The sequence below is a fragment of the Poecile atricapillus genome, chromosome 3 (assembly GCF_030490865.1).
Source record: "Poecile atricapillus isolate bPoeAtr1 chromosome 3, bPoeAtr1.hap1, whole genome shotgun sequence".
Taxonomy (NCBI): Eukaryota; Metazoa; Chordata; class Aves; order Passeriformes; family Paridae; genus Poecile; species Poecile atricapillus.
Genome location: NC_081251.1, coordinates 62,752,210 through 62,775,305, shown reverse-complemented (window position 1 = coordinate 62,775,305; position 23,096 = coordinate 62,752,210). Strand labels below are relative to the sequence as shown.

Here is a 23,096-nt window from a genome sequence, read left to right as displayed (position 1 = left end):
AGCATTCCTGTGAAAGAAAAATAGCAAGGTTTTACCTTTATTAGAGTTTAGCTCAACTCTTGCCATGCACAGAGGCTTTGAAAGGGTATGGAGTTGATTCCTTAAACGAAAAGAACAAGTCCCCTAGGTGTATTGAGTTGTGCTGGAAATGATCTGTAGATCTAAGATTTCCTAAACACTCCTTATTGGCACATGCAAAAGGGGGTTAACAGCAGGTACCTGCTAGCCTCAAATAAATTGCTGTGGTCTCAGGAGAAAATAAATGTACCTTAGCAAATTAATTACTAAATATTTTTGTACTTGCCCTTTGATTAGCCAGAGGAGCCCATGGTGTATATGCAGAGCCAGCAAAAGCAGTGACAAAAGCAGGGCATAGCAACAGGAACCTAGAAGAAAATATTAAATTAGAAGAGGTGGACAGGAAGGAAGGTCTTGAGATCAAAATCAGGGGATTTTTTTCTTCATGATGACATATCATCAGTCCTTTTTTTCACTGGTACTTACTGAAGTTTGTTTTTTTTATTTTTCTGTAGATTACTCCAGAAGATAAATTTCAATACATTTACCAGTTTATTCTCATTTTATGGCTCAGACACTTGATTCACATAAATGTCCTGGAGTGTTTTTTGTGTATGTGACAGAGCATCTGTCAGCATTCTGAGAATTCTTAGTTTGGAAGAGAAACTGCCATTACTAAGGCATGCTAGTTTATGTATCTAATAGTTCATGAGGGATTAAGGTGGCTAAAAAGGTGCTTTGCTTGCTTTACTGTACTCATATCAAAGTGTGGGATATTCATTCACAGCTAGAACTACTGAGAAAGATCTCAACATGCCTCTGCTAAAAAAACTTAAGCAACACATGTATAAAACCACAAGCAACTAGGTGCCTTTGCCTTTCTACCAGAACTAAGAAAAGGCTGATCTGACCATGACTGATGAAGGTGTTCTGGACAAAAAAAGTTCTATTTCATCAGTACAAACTGATCTGATAGAGAATAACTTCCCAGAAAATCATATTCTTCTTACACTGTTACTCCATGATGTCACCATAACACTTTTACCAAACAACTTATCTCTGTAAAAGATGATCTCTTTTAATTTTGACTGGAGTAGGAGTCTTGGTTTTTGGGTTTTTTTTCTGTTAAAGACTGCACAATCCTAAGACACAAATATAATATCACAGCTGTGGTCATAGAAACAATAGAATTATTTTAACTCCACAGCTTTATTCTGTGAGATGTGAGTGATCAATAGTTTTCCTGCAGCAGAACATTGTTTTAGAAAAAAATATATTAATGTTTCTGCTTTACGCCCAGTATCTATACAAGTAATTTAAAATGTATCTACATATAAACATTGTTGTTACCTCTAAATAAGTCTGTGAGGAAACTGACTCACTAGCCAGTCTTTTTCATTCCTTGATGTGAAATCACCCTCTGTGATACAGGCTTTCCTGAGCCAGAGTAAAAGAAAATTCTGGGTTCAGTGCCATTTCAAAGATGGTTACTAAACCCAGAGATTAAATTGTTAGAATTGTCTTCCCTTCCTTCTCTCAAGTAAAAGCCTTCTTTGTAAAACCAGCTTTCAACAGGAGAGTTGATGAGTCAGGCTATCAACCATGAATAAACCACTGACATTGGGGAGCTGACTCTGATTAGGCTTCATTTAACAGCAGTGAAAGGATTTATGCAGAAAAGAGTTTTTCACACAACTCCAATAATGCTTCACCAGGAAGTGGCTTGTAGCTTTAAAAAAAAGCAAACCAAGCATTTAGAAGCAATCTCAACATATCTTTGCTTGAACAGTGCATACATTTTCAAGGGGTATTATTTTCAGGGTTTTTCAGGCAAAGCTTTTACAAGTAGATTTATGGAACGTAAAACACTGGCAAATTGTTTCAGGTAATCTTTTCATAGTTTTACCTTTTATTAGTTTATTCCTTAGACTAATGTTTTCACAGCTGTGCAGTTGTGGTGGGGTGTTTGCATAGGACTTGATAGAATTCTGTTTTTATTGCCATACCTTTGTGTAAATTGCGTTTAAAGGTATGCATACACAGCTTAGGTATCTGGATTTATTTTAAAACAAGTAACCTAGGTAGTGATAGATGTATGGCTATTGACCACCAGTTCAGAGTTCAGTGCAGGCAAACTGAGGAATGTTTAATCAACTTCTGGTTCTGATTCTGAAGCCTGCACTGCCTACAGCTATAGCAGGATATGATCTACTCATTTTAAGGGTAACTTGGCCACGTATCTGTCCATGCCTGCAATTGTTTTTTTTCATGTGCATTTCATGAGTCGTTCATTCCCAAAGACCAAAGGAATCCTTAATTTCACTCTCAGATTTAACTCAGTGTGGGATGTGTCTGCCTTAGGCAGCTGGGCAATATTTCAGGCTAAGATAATTGCCCTCAGTGCTGTTTATGAGCAGTGGAATCAAAAAGGCTATTCCACAGGTCAGTGCATCTCATGCTGGAAATGATGTCTCAGTGAAGTCAAAGTTCTTTTGCTGTAGGAGTGTCTGTTCCTCTCCACTGGCTATAAAGTCTAGAATGACAAGCAGATATGGATGTCTGAGTTTTAGATATTTGAAGTGAGATGTATTACAATGTGTCTGTAATACAGTTTCATGGGGTCATGAGTCCTGTCAGCAAACCTGCTCTAGAATAGGCTTCTGTCTTCATGGGTCCACAGGTCCTGCCAGGAATCTTCTCCAGTGCCAGCTTTCCACAGGGTAACAGCCTCCTTCAGGCATCCACCTGCTCCTAGCATGGGGTGTTCCACAGGCTGCAGGTGGATCTCCACTTCACTGTAGACATCCAAGGGCTGCAGGTGGATCTCTGCTCCACCATGGACATGCAAGGGCTGCAGGTGGATCTCTGCTCCATCATGGACATCCAAGGGCTGCAGGTGGATCTCTGCTCCATCATGGACATCCAAGGGCTGCAGGTGGATCACTGTGCCCCCATGGACCTCCATGGGCTGCAGAGGCACAGCTGCTTCCCCATGGGCTGCAGGGGAATCTGAGCTCAGACACCTGAAGCACCTCCTGCCCCTCCTTCCTCACTGGCCTTGGTGTCTGTGGGAATTTGCTCTCACACATTCTCACTCCTCTCTTGGCTGCAATTGCTGTTGTGCAGTGAGTTTTCCCCCTTTTAAAATCCATTATCCCAGAGACACTGCCATTGCTGCCTACAGGCTTAGCCTTGGCCAACACATCCATCTTGGAGCCGACTGGAACTGTCTCCATTGGACATATGGAAAGCTTCTGTGAGAGGCTTCTCTCAGAACTGTCCCTGAAACCCCCTTGCTGCCAAACACTTGCCATGCAAACTCAGTGCAGTAGTCTTCTGACTTAAATGTTCTGTAAATTTGGATTTGATTTTTTTTTTAGTTTCACCAAATAAAACCACAATCTTGTTTTAAATACTCAGTGAAGAAAATACAAACACCCACAGTATTTCCAGCCAACTCTCAAGTCATCTTTCCACATTACACAACAGGGGTGAAACTTAGAGTGGGTTTTGATATTGACTGTTTAATATTAGCAAACTTATTTTGGGAGAAAAAAACCACCTCATTCAAAGGATAGAACATCCTCTTACTTAGAGCATCCTTCCTGGGGTTCATAAGAAGTGAATTTGCCTCTATTTCTTAATCCATTAAAAAAAATGGTGAAATTAAGTATTTGTTAAGGATCACTTGTTTTAAACCACCCTATATTTGTGGGCAATACATGTAGTGGTATCTGTGGCATGATACAATTTCTGTGTCAATGCTCCATGCTTCATTTGTTCTTGCATCACAGGAAATATTTTCTTAGCTATCTTTACAAGCTGATGGGTGGTGGCTATTTAATTTTATGGAAGGATAGTGTGTTTCATGAGAGAACCTCATTGAGTCAATATGATTCTGAAGTGGTAAAGCAAAAGCCAAAAGGGCAAAACTCTTAGTGGGTTCACATTTTGCCAGAGCTCTATGGTCCCATTATATTCAACACAGTGTGCAAAGGCAGCTGCATCTGCAGCTGAACCTCTGGGATACGTGAAGTGTAATTAATGCAGTTACGCCAATTCTTTTTGTGTAGCCATTCTTGTGTGCCTTGGTTTTGTCTCCAGATCATCAAAGTGTAATGCTTGTTGTTATGAATAATTCTGTAGAGATACAGACTTATAATATTATCTGTTTATAAATCATGCATACCAGAATGCTAATCACACCCTCGCCCTGGGCAGAGGAACAAGTTTAATCACCTTTTATCTGGTTGGTGTCTGTCACAGGCAGATTACTCAGAAGTGTGTTCTGGGTAGCCTGTGCTGCAGTAGCAGAGAGTAGTCGCTCTTCCAAAGCATGCCTTGTTATGAAAATCACATAAATCCCATGGCCATACTGACCCCTTTGCTTAAACCCATTTCACAGAGCACACACAAGCTGCATTCCTTTAACGTGAGGTTATTTAATGAAAGCTAAGAAAACCACGGGAGGCTACGTAAGTGACTCTTAACTTGCGAGTCAGCAGGGTTTTCAGGGATCCCTGAGCCGCAACAGAAACTGAAAACTTGTAAGACTTATAGGCAAATGGTAGTGTCAGTTTTGCCACTGAGAGAAATTAGAAAGAGGAATGTGTCACTGCACAATATAATGTGTTTCAGGCCCAGTAACTAACCCTTTCTAAATTATTTGATTTCTTCTTTTAAAGGCTCATACCTAATTCCCTCTTCTTCAATTGAACCAACCAGTTGTGCAAACTTAGGAAGTCTTTGCCAAGGTAAGAAACCCAGATCCTTTTCACAGTTTCATCTTTGGGAAATCTTTATTTGCCTTGGGTTTTTATTCCATTTCTTTTTTATTATCATTTATAAAAGGGTGAGTGGCAATAAAAAATAGCAAGGAAAGGAATTCTTTAGTCTCATCAAGTATGTGGGTATCCTCTAAGTACAGTATGTGGAAAAAATGTGATCACTCCCTTGATAATACATTTTCCAAATAGCCTTCATTATATCAAAACTGAATTAACTGACTGCTTTCATTTCTTTCTCCACCTCTTTCCCTCCTGCACATTTTCAGAGTAAAATATTAACCAGTATAAGTAGTAGGTAAATCTGTTAAAAAAAAAAAAAATGAGGAGATGTAAATAAAAGAACTAGCTTTTATTAGGTTGGTTTTTTTTTTCAATAAAGTATTTTGAGGCTAGATACACTGGGATTATCAGGTAAAATAATTACCATTGAACTGCAAAATTAATCAGCTTTTAGAGAAAGAAACACATGCTAGGGCACTTAGTGATGGATTAATAATGTAAAAATCACCACATATAAAAATTCATTAGGTGTTTTTAAAGGTCAGATCAGTTGAATGCAAGGAATGGGTGAACCCTACAGATTTCCATGTCACATGAATCATTGGGCATGCAAGGATGGTTAATTCTTACTGTTCTGCTCAGATGCTGAAGTTCCATAAAAAGGAAAGTTTGACAAGGCCTTACAATGTGTTGGCATGATATACTAAACTTTAATTACAGCAGCAACTGCACCAAAAATATCCAGTTTTGTAACCCCTTTCCAGCTGAATGATGGAAGAAAGAGACAGGAGAGAATAAAATAAAAAAGGAGAACAAGAAGTCTCAGAAACCTTTCAAAACCAGTATTTATAAATAAATTTGATTTAGTTTAAAAATAAAAAGGAAAACACACTCTACTTGGAAACCCAATAAGAGATCTATGACAGCTTTCAGTGTACTTTTCTCAGATTTTCCTGAGATCAGTTTGGTTCAGGTTCTTGGAGCTTATTGTACTGGTCTCCATAGGGAAAGTGAAATGCTATTAATGCCCATAATCAGATTTTAAACAGTAATTTTAAGGCATCATATTCACAAAGCACAGTATGATCTAAATATTACTACTCAAATAGTTTGGGTAAATGAGGAATCCACAATTATTCAATATTGGTCTTTTTGTATGTAAAGGGTACCACTGTATAAATAACATTCTTTCAGAAGATCTTGGAGTGTTTTCCTTCATTAAAATGGCTTGGTATGAAAGAGAGAGAATATCTTTCATAACATCAGCTAATATGGCTGCAGAAATGGACACACTTTCAGCTAAACAAGCCTGCTTTTCTAAAAGCCTTATCCTTAGTCTCAGCTTAAATGACTTCTCTGGTAATAGATAGTGCCTCTCATAAAATATGCTGCCTTTCAAACTTGCCTTCTTAATTTCTTAGACCATCTGTAAAGACTTCAATATAGACTAGGAGTATTTTCACAAAGGTATTACTCTTTCCTTCTCTAAAAAGTGTTTGGTAAAGTGTCCCTTGTGTTCAGTTTGTCACTTTGGAATAAGATGCCAGATCAGGTTTATCCCACTTAGCACCATCATAACACAGTCATAATAATGAAAATCATAAAAATATGTCTGTCTGTCCATTTCTGTCAATACCACAGACTTTGTCTAAACTGTGAGGCCAGTTTGGATTCCTTTGTTTGTTGAGTATTGTGCAATAACAACAGTAAAATAGTTTGTGGATGCCAGGTTATGTCAGCTATGTCTGATGAAAGAACTGATTTCTCCATTATGCTTATTATGCAATATGCAATATATACTTTATGCAATATTTTTGTTCATTAGATGCCTCCTTCAGCAGCATTGGCTGGAGGACACAATCTCTAAGAAGCATTTTAAATTAATCCTCAGACAATATCACTCTGAAGTTTCATGGAAGAGCTGTTTTTTATATTTCGAGGTGTCACCTTATATGCTCACTTTCCCAGTTAAAATCTGTTTGTGTCCAACTTTTCCTTCTCTTTCCCTAATTTTCTTGTCTCACTGAAACCTGAACATGGATGTGCTCCTTAAGCTGTGACAGGTTTGTGACTTGTGGATTCAAAAGGTTAGATAAATCAACCTAGCAAAACATTAAAAATGCTATTTCTTGCCCAAAATATAACTTCTTAACCTTCCTAAGTTGATTCTTGGTCAAAATCTTCCAAAGCCATGTAACACTGGGATATTTTACCATATCAACCTTCAGATTTTAAATATGGGTTTTCAGGAAAAAATCTATCAGTGAATGGATTTGCATTCCCTGGGAGTTACTGAACAAAACTAAATTATTTTCCAAAGCATTATTTGAAAATTTAGTGGCACGATCTTTGAATTCTTCTAGCACATAAACCCTTCCAGCCCATTGTGGGGGAAATTTGGAATTCTGGCTCCTCCTTCAAGTTTTGAAAAGTGTTCAGCCAGCTCTTCAGGATTTTGTGGAGTGACTCCTGTTGGTGTCAGTGGGAACAGTACAGCTGAGCTTCTACATAAAGCTTTCAAAATAGATATTTTACTTCACCTGTTCCAAGTCTGATTTCGATTCTCTTCATTGTTTTGAGTTCAGTGGAGTTAATTGAATCCTTACATGAGTGTTTTAGTTTCTCATTCGTTTGTCATATTCAGTCTTTGAGGAAGGACAAAGGTTCTATTCACAAGCAGCATTCTAAGTGCATGCATCTTAGAACTTCTCCTTTTTCTGGTCTTCACACAACCACGGCTCTCATGAGAGGATTTTGAGTTTATGAAAGGAGTGCAGGACTGATCCTGCAAAATTTACACTGGCAAAATTCCCACTGAAGTCAGTGCAAGTGAGGATTGCAGGACTGGGGCCTCAGTTCATATGTATTCATCGCTTTGTACAAAAAAAATAATGTGTTTTTTTAACATTTACGGCATTGTGTGTAGATGGTTTCATTTTACATTGTCATGCATTGTTCCCATTTTGTCTTACCTTATTAACATTCATATTTCATTCAAGTTCACCTCTTTCTCATCTTTATTACCAGCTACTGTAAATGCTACTACTCCTACACCACCCACTGTCACCACTAACATGCCTGATACTAATAGAAACGATAAGCCAAACAATGGTAAGAAATCCTGTGTTACATTTTTCCTTGTACTGTGTCTAAAGCAAATTTGTTGTATTTTAAGGTGTGTTTTTCCTACCATCATAATGTCAAGGGTCATGTCTCAGTTCTGATCTCATTTACACTGAGTGAATCAGGACTAAATCTCTGGACCATGTCAGAATGGTGCAAATGAGAACAGACCCAAACTCAGTGTTTATTTGCTTCGTGTTTACCTGGCTGTTCTGTGAAAGGGACTAACTTTGTGTCACCCACTGCATTTAACAATGCAAGGAACAATGCAAGGACCCTTTTTTGGAAAGGGTCCGAAAAGAACCGTGCTGTTGAGGTGTTTCAAGGCTGGAGATTTTCAGACGTTGTGTAGCTCCCACTTGTGCAGCCAGGGTGGTAGTATGCTTGGATTGCTCCTCACTAGGTCCTCGCCGTTCCTCAGGCGCAGGAGCCAAGTGGAACCATTCCTATGGAGCAAAGCCACTTCCACTGAGTCAACAGAAAATCTTTCCACTGACTTAAAGAAGAGCTGGATCAGACTTTACTAGGGAAAATGTTGACAGTATCAGATATCGTTTACATTTCATTTAGAAAGATTAAGGGAAAAAATAAGGTAGTAAATGAGCCTATTATTAGCACAGGAATAAAGCCAGGATTTCTTTTGAGGCTTTCTCAAATTCTGTGATATCACCGTCTCCTAAAGACTGAGCATCATTTTGTGAAGTGCTGCTAAAATATTTATTAGTTTGTTAAAGTTGGTTGTTAAAGACAGATTTTGCCAATTTCATCACATGCTCAAATGTATATTTTTTTAAGATTTATTTTTTCAGTGTACTCCACAGAAATAAATTAGAATCTGGGTGGGGTTTGTGGTTTGGTTTTTGGTTGGGTGTTTTTTTCCCCCAGTCCATCAGTTGTTACTGTAGGATTTAAAACTCTTGGAGTATTTTTTACTCTTGGCAGATCATTTATTATACACTGGCAATCAGGCAGTACAGTACATAATGTGAAAGAATTTATCTGAATCCAGATGATTTGGTTTTAATAAGCAGTAGAAGTAAAAAGAAAATATTGAAAATTTCTTCCAAGTAGTGTTTGCTTCCTTTTTGTGGAGCCACTCACAAATGTTCATCATGAGCAGTTAACTCTGATTTTTTTTAATGACAGAATGAACTAAATCTTATTAATGTGAATTTAAAAATGGACAATTAAGACTTTCTCTAGCTTTGAAAGTCCCAAGATAAAGTAGAAAGATTATGAAAATAAGCCAGGTTCATTTATGGTAGAGGAAAATTAAAGTTTCTCTCAGCTAACAGGCATCATTTTCCATGCTTGTTAAGTTGATTTTTAGACCAAGAACAGACAGCCAAGAACAGAGAGTGAGGTTACATATATTTTCTTTGATCCATTAACTATGTGGCTTGCTACACACAGACCTGCAGGAATTCAGACTTCCTGCTACAGTTATCTTCAGAATGAAGAGAAATTCACCTGAATTTTCCCATTCACGACCACAGTGGCAGCAAGAATCTAAGATAGAAGGGATCAAAACAATAGGAATTATCTCAACCCCAATTATTTGGCCAGTGAAGCAAAGGCCTCTGCGTTTCAGTAAAAATTCAGCAGATGATAACCCAGAGAGAAAAAACCCACACAGCTTGTTCTTTCCAACTTTGTCCGCACCAACTTCTTCTGAGGAGACCACCTTGTCTGCTTTTACAGAAAGCATCAACCTAGATAATCAGTTGAATCAGTTGCCAAATGAAAATATTTTGAATTATTCTAGAAGTCCATCCCATGGTACTTCTGGTGCAGCAGATGCAGTTACAGAGCCGCCTGTGAATGCAGCGGTTCCTGTTCTTCACAGCAGAAATGCTAATGCAGAGCTAGCAAGGACTTTGGCAAGCAGGCTTCGTCACTCTTACTCTGAGCCAGCGTTCCGCTCTCCCACTAGCAGCAGCAGCAGCACTGCTTACGAACACACAAAAGAAACCCCGTGGATTTCCTCCTCCAACAGCGACACAAACAATTTCATGCGTACAAGCAATGTCTTGCAGCCTGTGAACTGGTGGAATGAGCCCGTACTTCATCATCACATCAACTCCGACATTCAGGAAGACAGACATAATTTTCATTCTAGCTTTTCTGTATCACATACAGATGAGAAACCACCATTCCAAAAAAGTAGGTTAGATTTGCTAGATTTGGCACCTGAAAATTTTTACCTGGAAATGATAGAAGGCAATGCTGACAGGAAAAGGTTTTCTACACTAGTAGCACACAGCACATTTCAGTTTAGAAAATCTGTGCACATTAAGGAACATCACGCAGGAGGCATTATAAATTTAGCCTCTGTGGAGATTCTACATGCAAAACCAACAAGTGTTTTTCAGAACATGAAAAAAACATACACAAAATTTACACATGAAAGCCAACTGATGAATTCAGTCCAAGAACACAGTAGAGAACTATTAATATTTTCAGCATTTCTGGTAGAACCAGGCTGGACAAGCTCAGCATTGAAGTATGTTGTAACAACCCTGCCTGTTTATCAACAGCTGTTGACTGACACATATTTGAAAAGTGACAGCATATTTATATCTAGTAGTAATTACTGGTCTCATTATTTACAGCATTCATTATATTTTCAAAATCCAAGTGAGACCCTCAGAAATGGAGCACTGGAGAACAATTTAGATGCATTTCATGGTAGTAATGAAAATGAAGAGTCAGCTTTTTCCATATTAGAGCCAGAGAACATGAATCCAGTTGCTGACTCCTGGGACTCAGATTACTTGGACTTTCCAACAAAATATATAGATATTTCCCCTTCTTTAAGAGCAAATTTCTGGACTGTTTCCCATCATTTGAAAGAAGCATCTCAAGTGTTTTCTGGGGAACCATCAGAAAATTTCTGGCATTCATTTAATAAACGGCCTTCTTCCCCAACTAATAGATTGCTGTCCATTAGTTTATATGCTGAGTCTGACAGTATCTCTGAACATACATCTGCCATTAGATTTTTAGGTCACAGAGCTGAAGAAATTAATTTTTCTAGTCATGGATCAACTTTGGAAACACAAATCTTTAGTTCATTTACTCCAGGCATTTCAAAGAGAATTTCGGAAAGTAATGGCAGCTCAATATCACAATTGCAGTCAACAGTGAACTTCACAAGTCTAACTGTGACTTACAACAGTGAAATTTATTTTGATTTTCCTTTCCCTTCCCTGGAAGCACCTTACATTCAGTCCTCGCTATGGGCACAGGTAAGTCCTTTTGATCGGACACTTGAGAACTCAGCAGATAGTGGGCACATGCAAATTCAAACTGACATCGGAAGTGATCAAGCTGACACGACCTTCCTCAACAATAGGCACCAGCCTGTTTCTGACTTTCCAACACATTCAGGAACCCAGACTTCTTGTTCAAGGGATAGCCAAGCTCCTTTTTTGATCAGTACACCTGGGACTGAGGTTACTCGGATAGTTAAGAGTTTGATAAGCAGTACAAGAGCACACAGAACACCACAGTCTCAAAGTCTTCTGGAGAATGATGCTATAACAAATACCATAGATAAACCAAGAAGTAAAATTCAAAAAGATGCAGGTATTTTTTTAAAAAATATCACTTCAATGAGTTCTGACTTTCTCCCAGTGTCTTTGGAATTAAGGCAACTTCTTCATTCAGACTCCAAATTCAGAGACAGCATTCCTCCTAACAGCTATTCCACACCTCCACTCCCACAAAGTTTTCAGAATCATCTTGATACAATTTCTCCAAGCCTACTCCCTCAGTGGGATGTAGAAGAGTTAAACTTGCCAACAACAGAAACACCAAGAAATATTCGAACTGTTTTAGGACAAAACTCCATGGAAAATCAAGTGGACAGTCCAAGATACTCTCTCTGGGCAGTAGAACAAGAAATCATGGACAATAATAAAGACATAAGGGGTTTTGCTGTTCTGACATCAACAAACATACCAAGGCTTTCAGAGTGGAATTCAGAAGGGGAGGTGTATGGATCATTTAGCAGGAACAGAGAAGCAATGTCTATCATTAGTGCTAATGCCTCGGATTTTGAAAATGCTGATTATGGACATTTTTCAAATCCCTCTTCTGTTATGGAGTCATCAAGAAATGCAATAATGGATGATGTGGTACCTTTGCCATCTTCATATAGCAGAGATTTTATTCAGCACAAAGAGACCAGCTTGACAGGCACTCTGACAACAGCTGCAGCAGCCATCCACCACTTTCTCATGCAGATCCAAACATCACTTTCTTCTGTGACATACCATGAGTCATCAGTTTCAGCCCATGTTTATTCCTTGGCCAATTTGCCATCTGGGACAAGCCAAAACAGCACCTCTTACCCACCACTGAAACAACTTATTAGCTCTGCTGCAGTCCTTTTGCCTTGTTTGTGTGAGTCCTTCACTGAGCTGGGCTGCCTGTGTCGACCTGAGTTCCACTACAGTATGTCAGGCCATTAAGTTAGATGTAGAAAAAAACCCAGATCATCTTATCTATTAGATATTCAGCTTGTAGACTGAATGTAGAAGTAGTTGTCTTTCTTCCCTTAAATATAGAACCATTTAGCATACAAAGATGTTTTGAAATAATAATATAATTACAGTAGAATCGGGAATCTGTGACACCGTAGTTATAGTAAATGTCATTAACGTGTGATTTCTAATATTTGTGTACTTCTCTAAGCTCTCATGAGACTGAGGATAATATACTGGATTCCATGTATTTTATATAATTTAATGCCAATTTATTGTTTGGGAGGGTTTGAATTATTTTTACTGACATATTTTTGAGGATTTCACTTTCAAAAATACAAGATTTTTCAGAGCTAAATGTTTGGATAATTTTCCTAACAGAATTTTTTAAAAAACTCACATTCAATTGATCTCTATATTTGTAGTTGGTGGTGGGCGTAGGGAGCATTGTTTTGCAGGCTATTTTTTCCTCTTTTTTTTTTTCAAATTTTCTTTGGCTGTTTTTCCACTAATTCTATACTCTTTTTTTTTTTTCCATTCAACATTTTGGGGTGGGATTTCAGCTGTTTAATTTGAAGAAGGATAAATAAGTTTTAGTTTTTCCTATCTGCCACTGCAGTCTCCTGAGAGTATTTAAAAATGCAAATTAGTTCTTGCCCCTTTTTTTTTTTGCTTCATTAAAACATGCTTTGGGTCACCATCTGGTGAAGATCTTGCAGCTATTGCTTAGTTTTTAGTTACTGTGTATGATTTTTAAAATACTTTGCATATTCCTATATTAAGGTGATTTTGTCACTATACATTATTATCTATGTAAGGTTATCAATAGATATATATGAGTTTGTGAGAATATATGCAATGCACACTTTCTGTCTGTGTGTATCTGATTGCCACATATAAAAGGTACATTATGGATTTAAAATGGAATATTTGTTTATACAAAGATATATACATATAAAGGACATACAGATCTTGCAAGTGTTTTCAATTTGCCCGAAGTCCAAATTTTTACTTCCAAAGACTTAATTTTTTTAATCATCTTTTTTTTTTTAATTGAAGCTATGACAGTAATAATAAACTAAAGTACATTTTCAGGTTGAACTATGTACCAAATTTGTGTGCCTCTTCAGGAGAGTTAAAAAAGACAGTAAATCAAAAGTTAATTCTGTTCATATCAAAAATGTAAGCATAGATTACCAAAGAAGGTATCTAGCAAACCATCTTCTTTAGTGTTTTATTATAAATTAATTTTTGTTCCAATCTCAATATTCATATAATGATTTCCATATTGTAAAGAACAATACTCCAGCCATTTAATGAATAGTAACCAATGCATGCACTGGAAAATACTAACTTCAATTTTTTCCCAGATGCCTTTATTTCAAGCTCTTGTAAAATAATTATCTATAAAGTTGTAAAATTATGGAATTTTCTCCACTTAGAATAAAAGGTCTTTTATTTAGATTCTGAAAGATAGAGCAGTTCCTTTCCAATCAGAGACAGAAAGGGATTTCTGTATAATTATTGCCATGTCCTGCTCTGTCCTGTGCAGTGTCTGTGTAAGGTTTGCATAAGATTATATAAATGCATGTATCTGTGGTCAAGACCCACAACCTTGGTAACAGCCCAAATCCAAGCAATGCCACAAATGCACATACATGCAAGTGAATTGATCCAGAAGTTCTTAAACCTCCCCCACATCCTGGGAAATTTTACCCAAATAGAGCTTACAGAATGATTAGTAGCTTAATGAAAAAAAATAAGACTTCTGGAAAGTACAGACTTTTAACACAGAGTATAACTATGAAATGAATTGATGTTATTTATTAGATGTGAAATCTTGTAATGCTGCCTACCCACTCATGAGCTTAAAGAGAACTTATATTTACCCAGTGCCATTTCAAAACAGTTTTCTGAATATAAAATTGCTCTAAGCCAAGTGTTACACATTTTGTGACTGAAAGATGGTTTGTTCAGCTGCCAATTTTCTAAAGTTAATATGGGTTCCTCTACTGTCTGGCCATTGCCAGGCCTGAGAGCAAGACTGTACTTTGGAAACAAGAGCTCTATATCCCTTCTCACACCTAATTCTGTCCTCAGTTACCTTGCTACTTTTAATTGATGAGCTTTATCTGCTCTCACAATATTTAAACTCTAATCTGCAGTGATTCAATTCTGGAACATATAACAATATTATAACAATATGCCTAGGAGCAGAATTTATCTGCATTTACAGACTTCATTAATTATAATAATCTTTAAAATTCCTGACACTGTCATGATCTTGATTTTACACACCATATTAGAGGTGTATGCAAAATACTATTTAGATGAATGTTATCTGTGAGTTTCCATGTCACATTTCAAGTGCCTCTGAAAATATGGAGGGGTAGGGAATTTTTGTCAAAATCAACAGGACTAGTGAGAATGGGCCCAAACCTGCAGGGCTTATTAATTTCAGACTTTAAATTCCAGCAAGAGCGTGAGGTGACCTTATATCTGGGGTTCAGCACAATTTTTATGTTAATCATTAAGCTAAAGTCTCTTTATTAAAAATCTAAATTTTCTCAGTTTCTAACAATATAATGCTGTTTTTAATGGACAGGTGGGCTATTCTACAGGATATCTATAGTTGTCTCTAGTTCCAACCCCAACTCGGTGTCAAAAGTCCATGATGTCGTTGCAGAATGGGTAAGTTAAGTTTTCTTTCCTGTGTGATTGCATGTATTAATCTGGCCCATCACTGTTATCAGTTGGAAAAGAAAAAAAAAAATAAGAGAGACTACTAAAAACAACTCTTCATACGTGTTCTCCAAATATCTTTCTTTTATTGATTTGTGCACTAATAAATTCAGGTCTAGCTGGGGCTCTTCAGCACTATGGATAAAATTTTAAATGTTCTATAATGAAACTATACCAGCTAGCCTCTTAAGAAATGTAGATAGTAGGTGAGATTTTGGAAAGTAGGGAGAAATCAGAATTGTCCTCCAAAAGAGGCACATGTCTGAGTTCCAACATCACTATACAGGACAAAAACTTTCCCCCATATGGTTTTTAAGCTATATTGTGGCAGAAATCATAGAAACACCAGGTAATATTTGTGTGAGGCAATAAACTTTTCCAGTTTATCCTAATGTTTGCTACTTCAAAAGGTTTCTGCCATAGGCCAGTTGCTGAGGTTTCCAGTACACCCTGGATTTTCAGACCATTTTAGCATACATAAGCTCCTCTCTGGGTGAGGAATTCTTGAAGTTCTTGCTTCAGAAAGTTCTGAGTCTGAATAAAGTCTGAATAAAGACTGTCTGAAAGTCTGAATAAAAGCTGTCCTTTTTGACAGCTCACATAGTCCCACTCACACAATTTGTAAAACCTTTATATCAACTCCTTACGCGAAAATATTATATCATGACATATGGCAACTGTTCTTTGTTTTTCATTTAATGAAGCTGGAGATTTCAGCTATCAGAAGCTAAGGAATCCATAAACCAGATAATAAAATATATATAACATATAACATAATATATCATATCATATCATATCATATCATATCATATCATATCATATCATATCATATCATTAGTATAATCTACAAAACAAAATTGCAGTCATCCACACCTGCCAAGGTTCTTCCCTTAGCAGCAGTACCCAGGCAAAGTACAGAGGTGCCAGAGCCAAAGAAGCTTGAAGGGTGTCACTTGGCCCTAGCAGAGTATGCTAAGGTGTCTCTTGGGGGAAAACTGAGCAGCTGTTGAACACTCAGAATAAAGAGTACAAAGGTCTGAAAAGAAGATCATTGCAAGTTTGAAGACTTTCAGGTGAAAATATAGCCGGTAGGTTTTTCAGGGAATCTGTTCTATTCAAAGTGTATCTGAGAATTTAAGATGAGGAAGAGAGGGAGAAAAAGAAAAGGTCAGGATCCTGTGCACTCACCTCTTCACTCTGTCATGACCTTATACAGATTTCCTTCTGTCCACAAAAAACCACATCTCTCACTACCAGCTGTATAACAATCACCTCACTGAAAAGTGAGTGTTCTCCTTGCTTTGCAAAACTGAAGGGCATTTCTCAAGGGGCAGAAGGGTGAAATTCTAACACTGCTTTAAGCAACAAAGAGCCCCATTAACATCTCGCCATTCATGTGATCAATGTCTTCCTGTTTTTCAGCTGAACCGTACTTTCCAGAACTGGAATTACACTGTGTATGTGGTCAATATCAGGTAAATTAAGGAGGAAGATATTTATGCTGTGTTCCTTTGGAGAATTAATCCACCCTAATTAATGTCTGTTTCTCTTGTAGCATCCACCCTGCCTCCATAAGAGAGGGAGCAAGACAAAAAAGGAGTATTAAAAGGTAATATTTTGAAAGACATTTTGTCAATAGAGGCAACAGCTGCTATTGCAAGTGGCTTTACAACAGGCTTTATTGTTTATTATTGGATTCATTGCCTATTATTTGGCACACACTGCAAGTCTGTAAATACATGACTGCTGGCAATCTCAGTGTTCTGAATGTTCTTAGAAACCTAATCCTGGTTATCATGTTTGTTTTGGTTTAAACTTGATGAGCTTTAAACCCTAACAGATCATTTTTTCAGAGCTCAGGTTTCATCTGTCACAAAACTGAATAGATACAGGGTATTTAAGTTGTATGACATACCCTGCTTTCTTTAGCACACCGGTATCTGTCCACTGTCTCTGCATTTGTTCTCTTGAACCAGACACTCTTGAGTTAATAGACATCTTACTAGATGGAAAACACTGAAAAATCATGCTAGAATTGAAAACTAAACGAGTGTGAGTTAAACTATTTACCATATGCTCTCATTTCCTGACTTCTGCTGGGCTTGGAGGCGCTGGAGTTGGAACAACCTCAAAGGCAGCCAGAGAAAGTTAGATGGGTCACCTCCCCTGAAAATCTGGCCTCTGTGGGCTTCTTTGAAAGCAGCAGGCTGATTTCTGAGGGATGTTGAGGGAGGGAGAGGGAGGTAATCTTAGGACCAAATTAAGGAGAGGAAACCAAAACATAATTAGTCTTGTGAGAATGGGGCAATAAATGGACATGGGATGTATCTCTTTGCAGTGTAGTCTAAAGTCCTGTTAAGAAAAGACTTTTAATTGCTGACTGTTGAGAACTGCCATGATAATGCAGTTGGGCTTTTTAATATCAGAGATAGACCAATATTCCTAATTTACCATCAGGAAGCAGTTAGTGGTGCTAACAGTTTTCAAAAGTTTGCCTAGACATGAAAAGATCTGTAGAAAGGTTGTATCTCCTTTCCACATAGCCACAGCAGAAAGACAGATTTTATTGGCAAAACCTCTTAACTGCTACACTGTAAGTGTAAGCCCAGTCTCTGAATGGGCTATTTTGCTGCTTGACCTACATTTACAGTAAGGTGTAGTGATGTGGGTAGGATTTTTTTTCACACTTCTAAATGATATGGTTATGCCAGCAAGGCCTTTCAAGTGGAGACCACACCTCAGGTCTTACCAACAATCCAAAACTGCTGAGGAACGTAAAGCTTTCCCCATCCTTATTCCTGTATCTTTTTATGAGTCTAGCAGCTGAGCTGTACACCTGCTTTATTCTTGTCTCACCTTCCCACCATCCTGCCCTCTGGATTTTTTTCCTTCTCCCTAGTCTACTAAAAAAGTTGAAAAGGCAGAAGCTATTTTAGTAATTTCCCTTTCCTTTCCCTTTCCTTTCCCTCCCTTTTTGACATACAGTGAATATGCTACTAAATCACTTCTCATAATGCATTACTCTTACAGGGGAGTAACCCCATCTTTATTTCTTTTGTTCATTATATGTAATTTTAGAGGCAGTGGAATTACATGTTCATAATGTGTCATTTTCCAAGGGAGGCCTGGTCTCATGAGAAGCTGAAGTAGTGGGCTCTACTGCACTTTGCGTCAAAGTCAAATGGCATTTTTTCATCATTCTGAATAATTTAGTGTAAATGCTGGTCATGTCACACCAAATTTTAATGTTCTCCAAATCAGGAGTGCCATGCTGTGAATGTTTCCTTAGAAAACAAAACAAAACAAAAATACAAGTCAAGACCCTGCTCAACCTAGAAATCCAGATGGGATAATGCAAGGATAACTAAAAATGCGAGTTACGTGATATATGATTAACAAAAATTACACTTTTTACCCACGGTATATGTATATACACATATATAGAAATATATGTACACTTGATTTTCTGCCTTTTTTCATTTAGCTTCCATGTCTTGAGTACATTTTCATGCATCATTTACCTCTCACAGAAGAAACACTTCAGAAAAATTGGTTGAAGCATCTTTAGATCTTAGGTTTTCTGTGTATGTATCTATGTTTGTACCTGTCTTCTTTCTGAAACCAAAGAGGGATCAGCTTCCAAGTAGTCTTCAGTGCTCCTGGGTTTAGTCATCAGTTCCTTATTTCTTTGAGGCTCACACGTCTGTTTTTGAATTTTGTGGGGAATAAATCTGTTAAATTTCTGAAGATACCTAAAGCAAACCTTTTTTCTTCCTGCTTCCATGCTTCCACATAATTACCGTCAAGATTCTTTGTTAGACTTTCCTTGGATTTTTCCTGGATGGGATTCTTAGGAAATCCTAGAAGAGGCTAGGGTAACACCTGAGAGTATAAAAAATTAGCAGTTTATGGTTTAGAAATTCTAAATACCTGATGTAAGTAATGGTAATCCCTGACTACCTAGGTGATTCACTGAAATTTTTTGGCTGAATTCTTGTATGTAATTTGCTCACAGTTTGATTTCATGCAGTTACTATTAATTTATTGTTCCTATAAATTATTTCTGTGAAAAGTTGCCCAAATATTTTCTTATTTCTTCATTTTGGACAGTCCAGGATAAGTCTGTTGCAACCTTAGATATTCTACTATTTCCATTAATTTTTAAGTACTTCTTATTTTATTTACCTCCATCTAAACAGAAATTCACTCCACAGTTAAAATTGAAGACCTAACACAGAGTTATCATGGCCTTAACTTTGTCTTTTACAGAAGTGAACATATTAGTCTTAACTCACTAAGTCTAATCTCTCTTTTCTAAATTTTCTACAAGATCATAGCCTTCTTTTTTCCAAAGCAGTATAATAATTCTTAAAATTGTTCTTTGAGAAGGTTTTTCCTCTCTTTAGATGAATTCATATTCTTGTAATTCGAATTGCATATTTTTTGCATTCCTTTTGGGTTAGTATTTTATACAGCTGTTTAAAAAACCCCAAAAACCAACAAAACAACATCCCCAAGCTTGTTGTCTATGCATTTTGCTTTGTTCCACCCTTATTTACCACACTGCTTCCTCATCAAGGAACTTCAGCTGTCACTCTCCCCACCTAGTCTTCTTGCATGTAAAAGAGGAAGAATCATTAGAGAGAATGATTCAGAGAAGAAATAGTAGCTGGAAGTGGGAGGTAGGAAGCTGGCATTTTTTTTGTCACATTAAAAATAGGTGTTTTCCAAAAAAATATTTAAAACTACTGCATTCTGGAGAAGAGCAAAACAAAATTATTGAAGTGGATTGTTGCTTTTTCATTGCTGTGTTGTATGAGCTGCAGAAATCCAAAGTACACCATGCTTTATGTACCAGTGATGAGAGACAGAATGCCGAGTCCAAAAGTGCATATTATTATCAGCACCTTTAATACTGGGATGTCTGTGGATGACGGCAGTATATTTATTAAGCTAATACTTTGGTAGATTATTAACTACTTTAATAGACAGAATTTTATCAAAGCTATATTTGACATTATGTCAGTGTTCAATTTTTCCTCTGGTTGTACCGTTTCTGCCGCATAATGAAAGGGCTGTTCAAAATAGACAGGAGTTCAGCATGGCCTATTTCTTTGTCCCCGTTATTTTTGTACAAATCTTTGAAAGTGAAACCAGTTTGTGGATTTTATCCAAGTGAACCAATTTTGTGGCTAAACTGTAAATGTGTTTGTTTCTTTCATTAATTCAGAGTCTATATGACTCTGCAGCTTTGTCAAAACTTTCTGTGACTGCTGCCTTTCTCAGAAAAGTCCTACTGATCCTAGGTTTTGTCAGATGACTACATAAGGCTGCCTCACAGTAGGGGAATTGGTCTTTAATAAAGAGTTCAGTTCCCTGGATTCTCCTTTCTTCTCTTATTTTGCAAGCAGTTTTGAGAACTCGGGCCCCAATTAATTTATGAATTTTGCTCCACTTAACATACAATAATTTTATGCTTGTTACAACTTCCACTGCTTGACTGTCATAATTTTGGCCTATTTCCAGTGTGGGGTTTCTCCTTCTATGGTAAACTAAATATTAATGTTAGTGCTGTTAAACATCTCATCCACATTAAAAACCACAGCGGTAGCCATCTGCATAAAAACTACTAAATCTAAACAGAAATCCCTTGTCTTGGGAATGAAAATAGAGAGGAAAGCAGGAAATCAGAACTACCCATGCCTAGTCCTGCTCTTTTGAAGTCTGTGGGAGTTTTGCCACCAATGTCAGTGAGGCATATTCAGGCTCCTGAATGCTGTGTTCTTGGGTGTTGCTTTGCTTAATGGAAAGTCTAATGCACTTGGATAAAATGTTAATTAGATTGTGTAATAGTTTTAAACAAGAGTTAGCAACAGCATAATTTTGCTTTCCTAGTCCTTAGTAAAGTATTAGGCTTTTTATATTCTTTGTAGATTACTTCCATTTTTTATTTTTTATGAAGTAACTTTGCTATTCTTGTTATAAATGAACATATCTGTGATGTCTGTTCCTATTTCAAAAGTTTTCTGGGCTTCTACTGGTGATGTTTTAGGAAGGACTTGTACCTGGCCTACCTGTACCCCCACAACTTCAATGATACTGAAGGTACGAAGGGACAGCCTTTACCAGGGCTGAGAAATATTTTAAAATGCCGCATAACATGCACATTATATGTAATATTTCTGTTTGAAAAAAAAACCCAAAAAAACCAAAAAAGCACCAAGTGAAAATCCTCAGGTTTCTCCACAGTGCCCTGCTGGCATCTTGTGTCCATGACCTGTGAAGAAAGCCTCCATCACAAATGTGAGGATTTGGGATTTCCTTTTGAGTGACTGAAGGATGATCCTTAGTCTCCTGCTGAAGCTTCCTGCCCTTTTCCAGCTTCCAATGACTTCCTTTGTCTTTCCACTGACTTTAACTAGATTTAGCGTAGATCTGACATTGTTAGATGCCACTTTTGGAAAAGCAGTGTATTGGGGATTAGGGCATGGGGGTTTTCTTCATTGTTCCAGAGCACAGAGCAAGTGTAACCAAAAACTCATTTCAGCGAAGACCAGATGTTCCATGTGAGGGATTCCAGTCCTTACTGGTTTGTCTCTGCAACGTTCTCTAGTAGTGAATAGCCTTCATACCAAATTAGCACATATTATAAGTGCTTTCTGTTGAAAAGCCATAGCTGATTGTATTCCCACACCAGATCTGCAAGGAGGAGCAAGACCCAGAGACACAAGCCAAGGCACGAGGTGTGACCATGGTGCTTGCAAAATTGCTCTGCTATAATGGTCACTAACTTAAAAAGAAGTCTTAGGATGCTTTTATTTTTAGTAGTCCCAAAAGTAGCTGCAATTTTTAGTTTTGTGTCATGAAGTCTCAGATTTTATATTCTAACTGTAACATCACCTTCTCCAGGGAAAGGAAACTCTTCATCCTTGACATTTCTCTGAATGTTATGTCACGTCATATATTTTTGCTCTGTTTTGAACATTTTAATGTATTGCAGTCAAAATCATCTCGAGTAAAAGATTATTCACAACTCAGATGCTTCTGTGGAATGTTTTTAGTTTCTGTCTGCTTTTATACTTATTTCTGTCTTATTCTGTCTGTTTTCTAACATTTTGTCTGCTCTTTGTATCGCATCTTCACTGAGTGACTTATGGAACAGTCAGCTCTTTTTTGTCTGTCCAGTTAATGTGAAACAGTTAAAAATTCACAGGTGATTCTGTAGGACTACCTGTGCTGCCAGTCTTCAGCTATAGCTACCCATCACCACTTATCTTCAGAGACAACATAACCATGAGATTAGTAAAAAATTTAATGTTGACATTTGAAAACTATTTAAAATATGCCAGGGTAGTCAGCTCTGAAATTCCCAGTGAAATTTAGATTCTCTAAATATTTAGGTTCTTCAAAAATACTTTTTATTCTTTAAATCAAGTTATACTAACTCTGAAAGAAATTAATAGTGGTTTGTGAAACAGTTTGACAACAACAGTAATTCAGTATTAGTTCAGCCTGTCTAGTACAACAGAAAGGAGAAATGTGCATTGCTAATTATCAACCGCATCCCTCCAGGTGCAAGTCAGTCTGTGCTGCAGGGTTTGCGTGGTTTGTTAATCCTTCCTTCGGGCTCCTCGCAGGGTGCAGCAGCGAGACCACAGCCCGTGTGTAGGCACACTGTCCTGGAATAGCTCTGAGTCACGCTGCCAGAGAAGAAAGATGGCTTTGTGGTCCGGGCCATGGCAGCACAGGCTCCACCACCGCCTCCTGTGCCTCTGATGGGGACACAGCTTTGTGAATTCCTCTCTCTGAGCCAGCTTAGCTCAACAGACCAGGACAAAGTGGAATAGACACTCCCCAAGCTTTCCTGCTTGCTACAGCTGTCACCATTTCAGTCAAAGAAAAGAGAAACACGCTAATCCCTCTTGTGTTTACCTACACC

General features: G+C 37.6%; 1 protein-coding gene across 4 annotated transcripts in view; it reads left to right on the top strand.

Annotated features, from left to right (window-relative positions):
• Nucleotides 1-23,096, top strand: part of ADGRG6 (adhesion G protein-coupled receptor G6) — a 110,744-nt gene that overhangs the window by 49,309 nt on the left and 38,339 nt on the right. For 3 of the 4 annotated variants that reach the window (XM_058836113.1, XM_058836110.1, XM_058836111.1), the window contains exons 5-9: nucleotides 4,704-4,772; nucleotides 7,833-7,916; nucleotides 15,021-15,106; nucleotides 16,580-16,632; nucleotides 16,713-16,766. In XM_058836113.1, the coding sequence (XP_058692096.1) occupies nucleotides 4,704-4,772; nucleotides 7,833-7,916; nucleotides 15,021-15,106; nucleotides 16,580-16,632; nucleotides 16,713-16,766 (346 nt within the window). The remainder of the gene's footprint in view (nucleotides 1-4,703; nucleotides 4,773-7,832; nucleotides 7,917-15,020; nucleotides 15,107-16,579; nucleotides 16,633-16,712; nucleotides 16,767-23,096) is intronic. The other variant, XM_058836112.1, reaches the window with a different exon arrangement.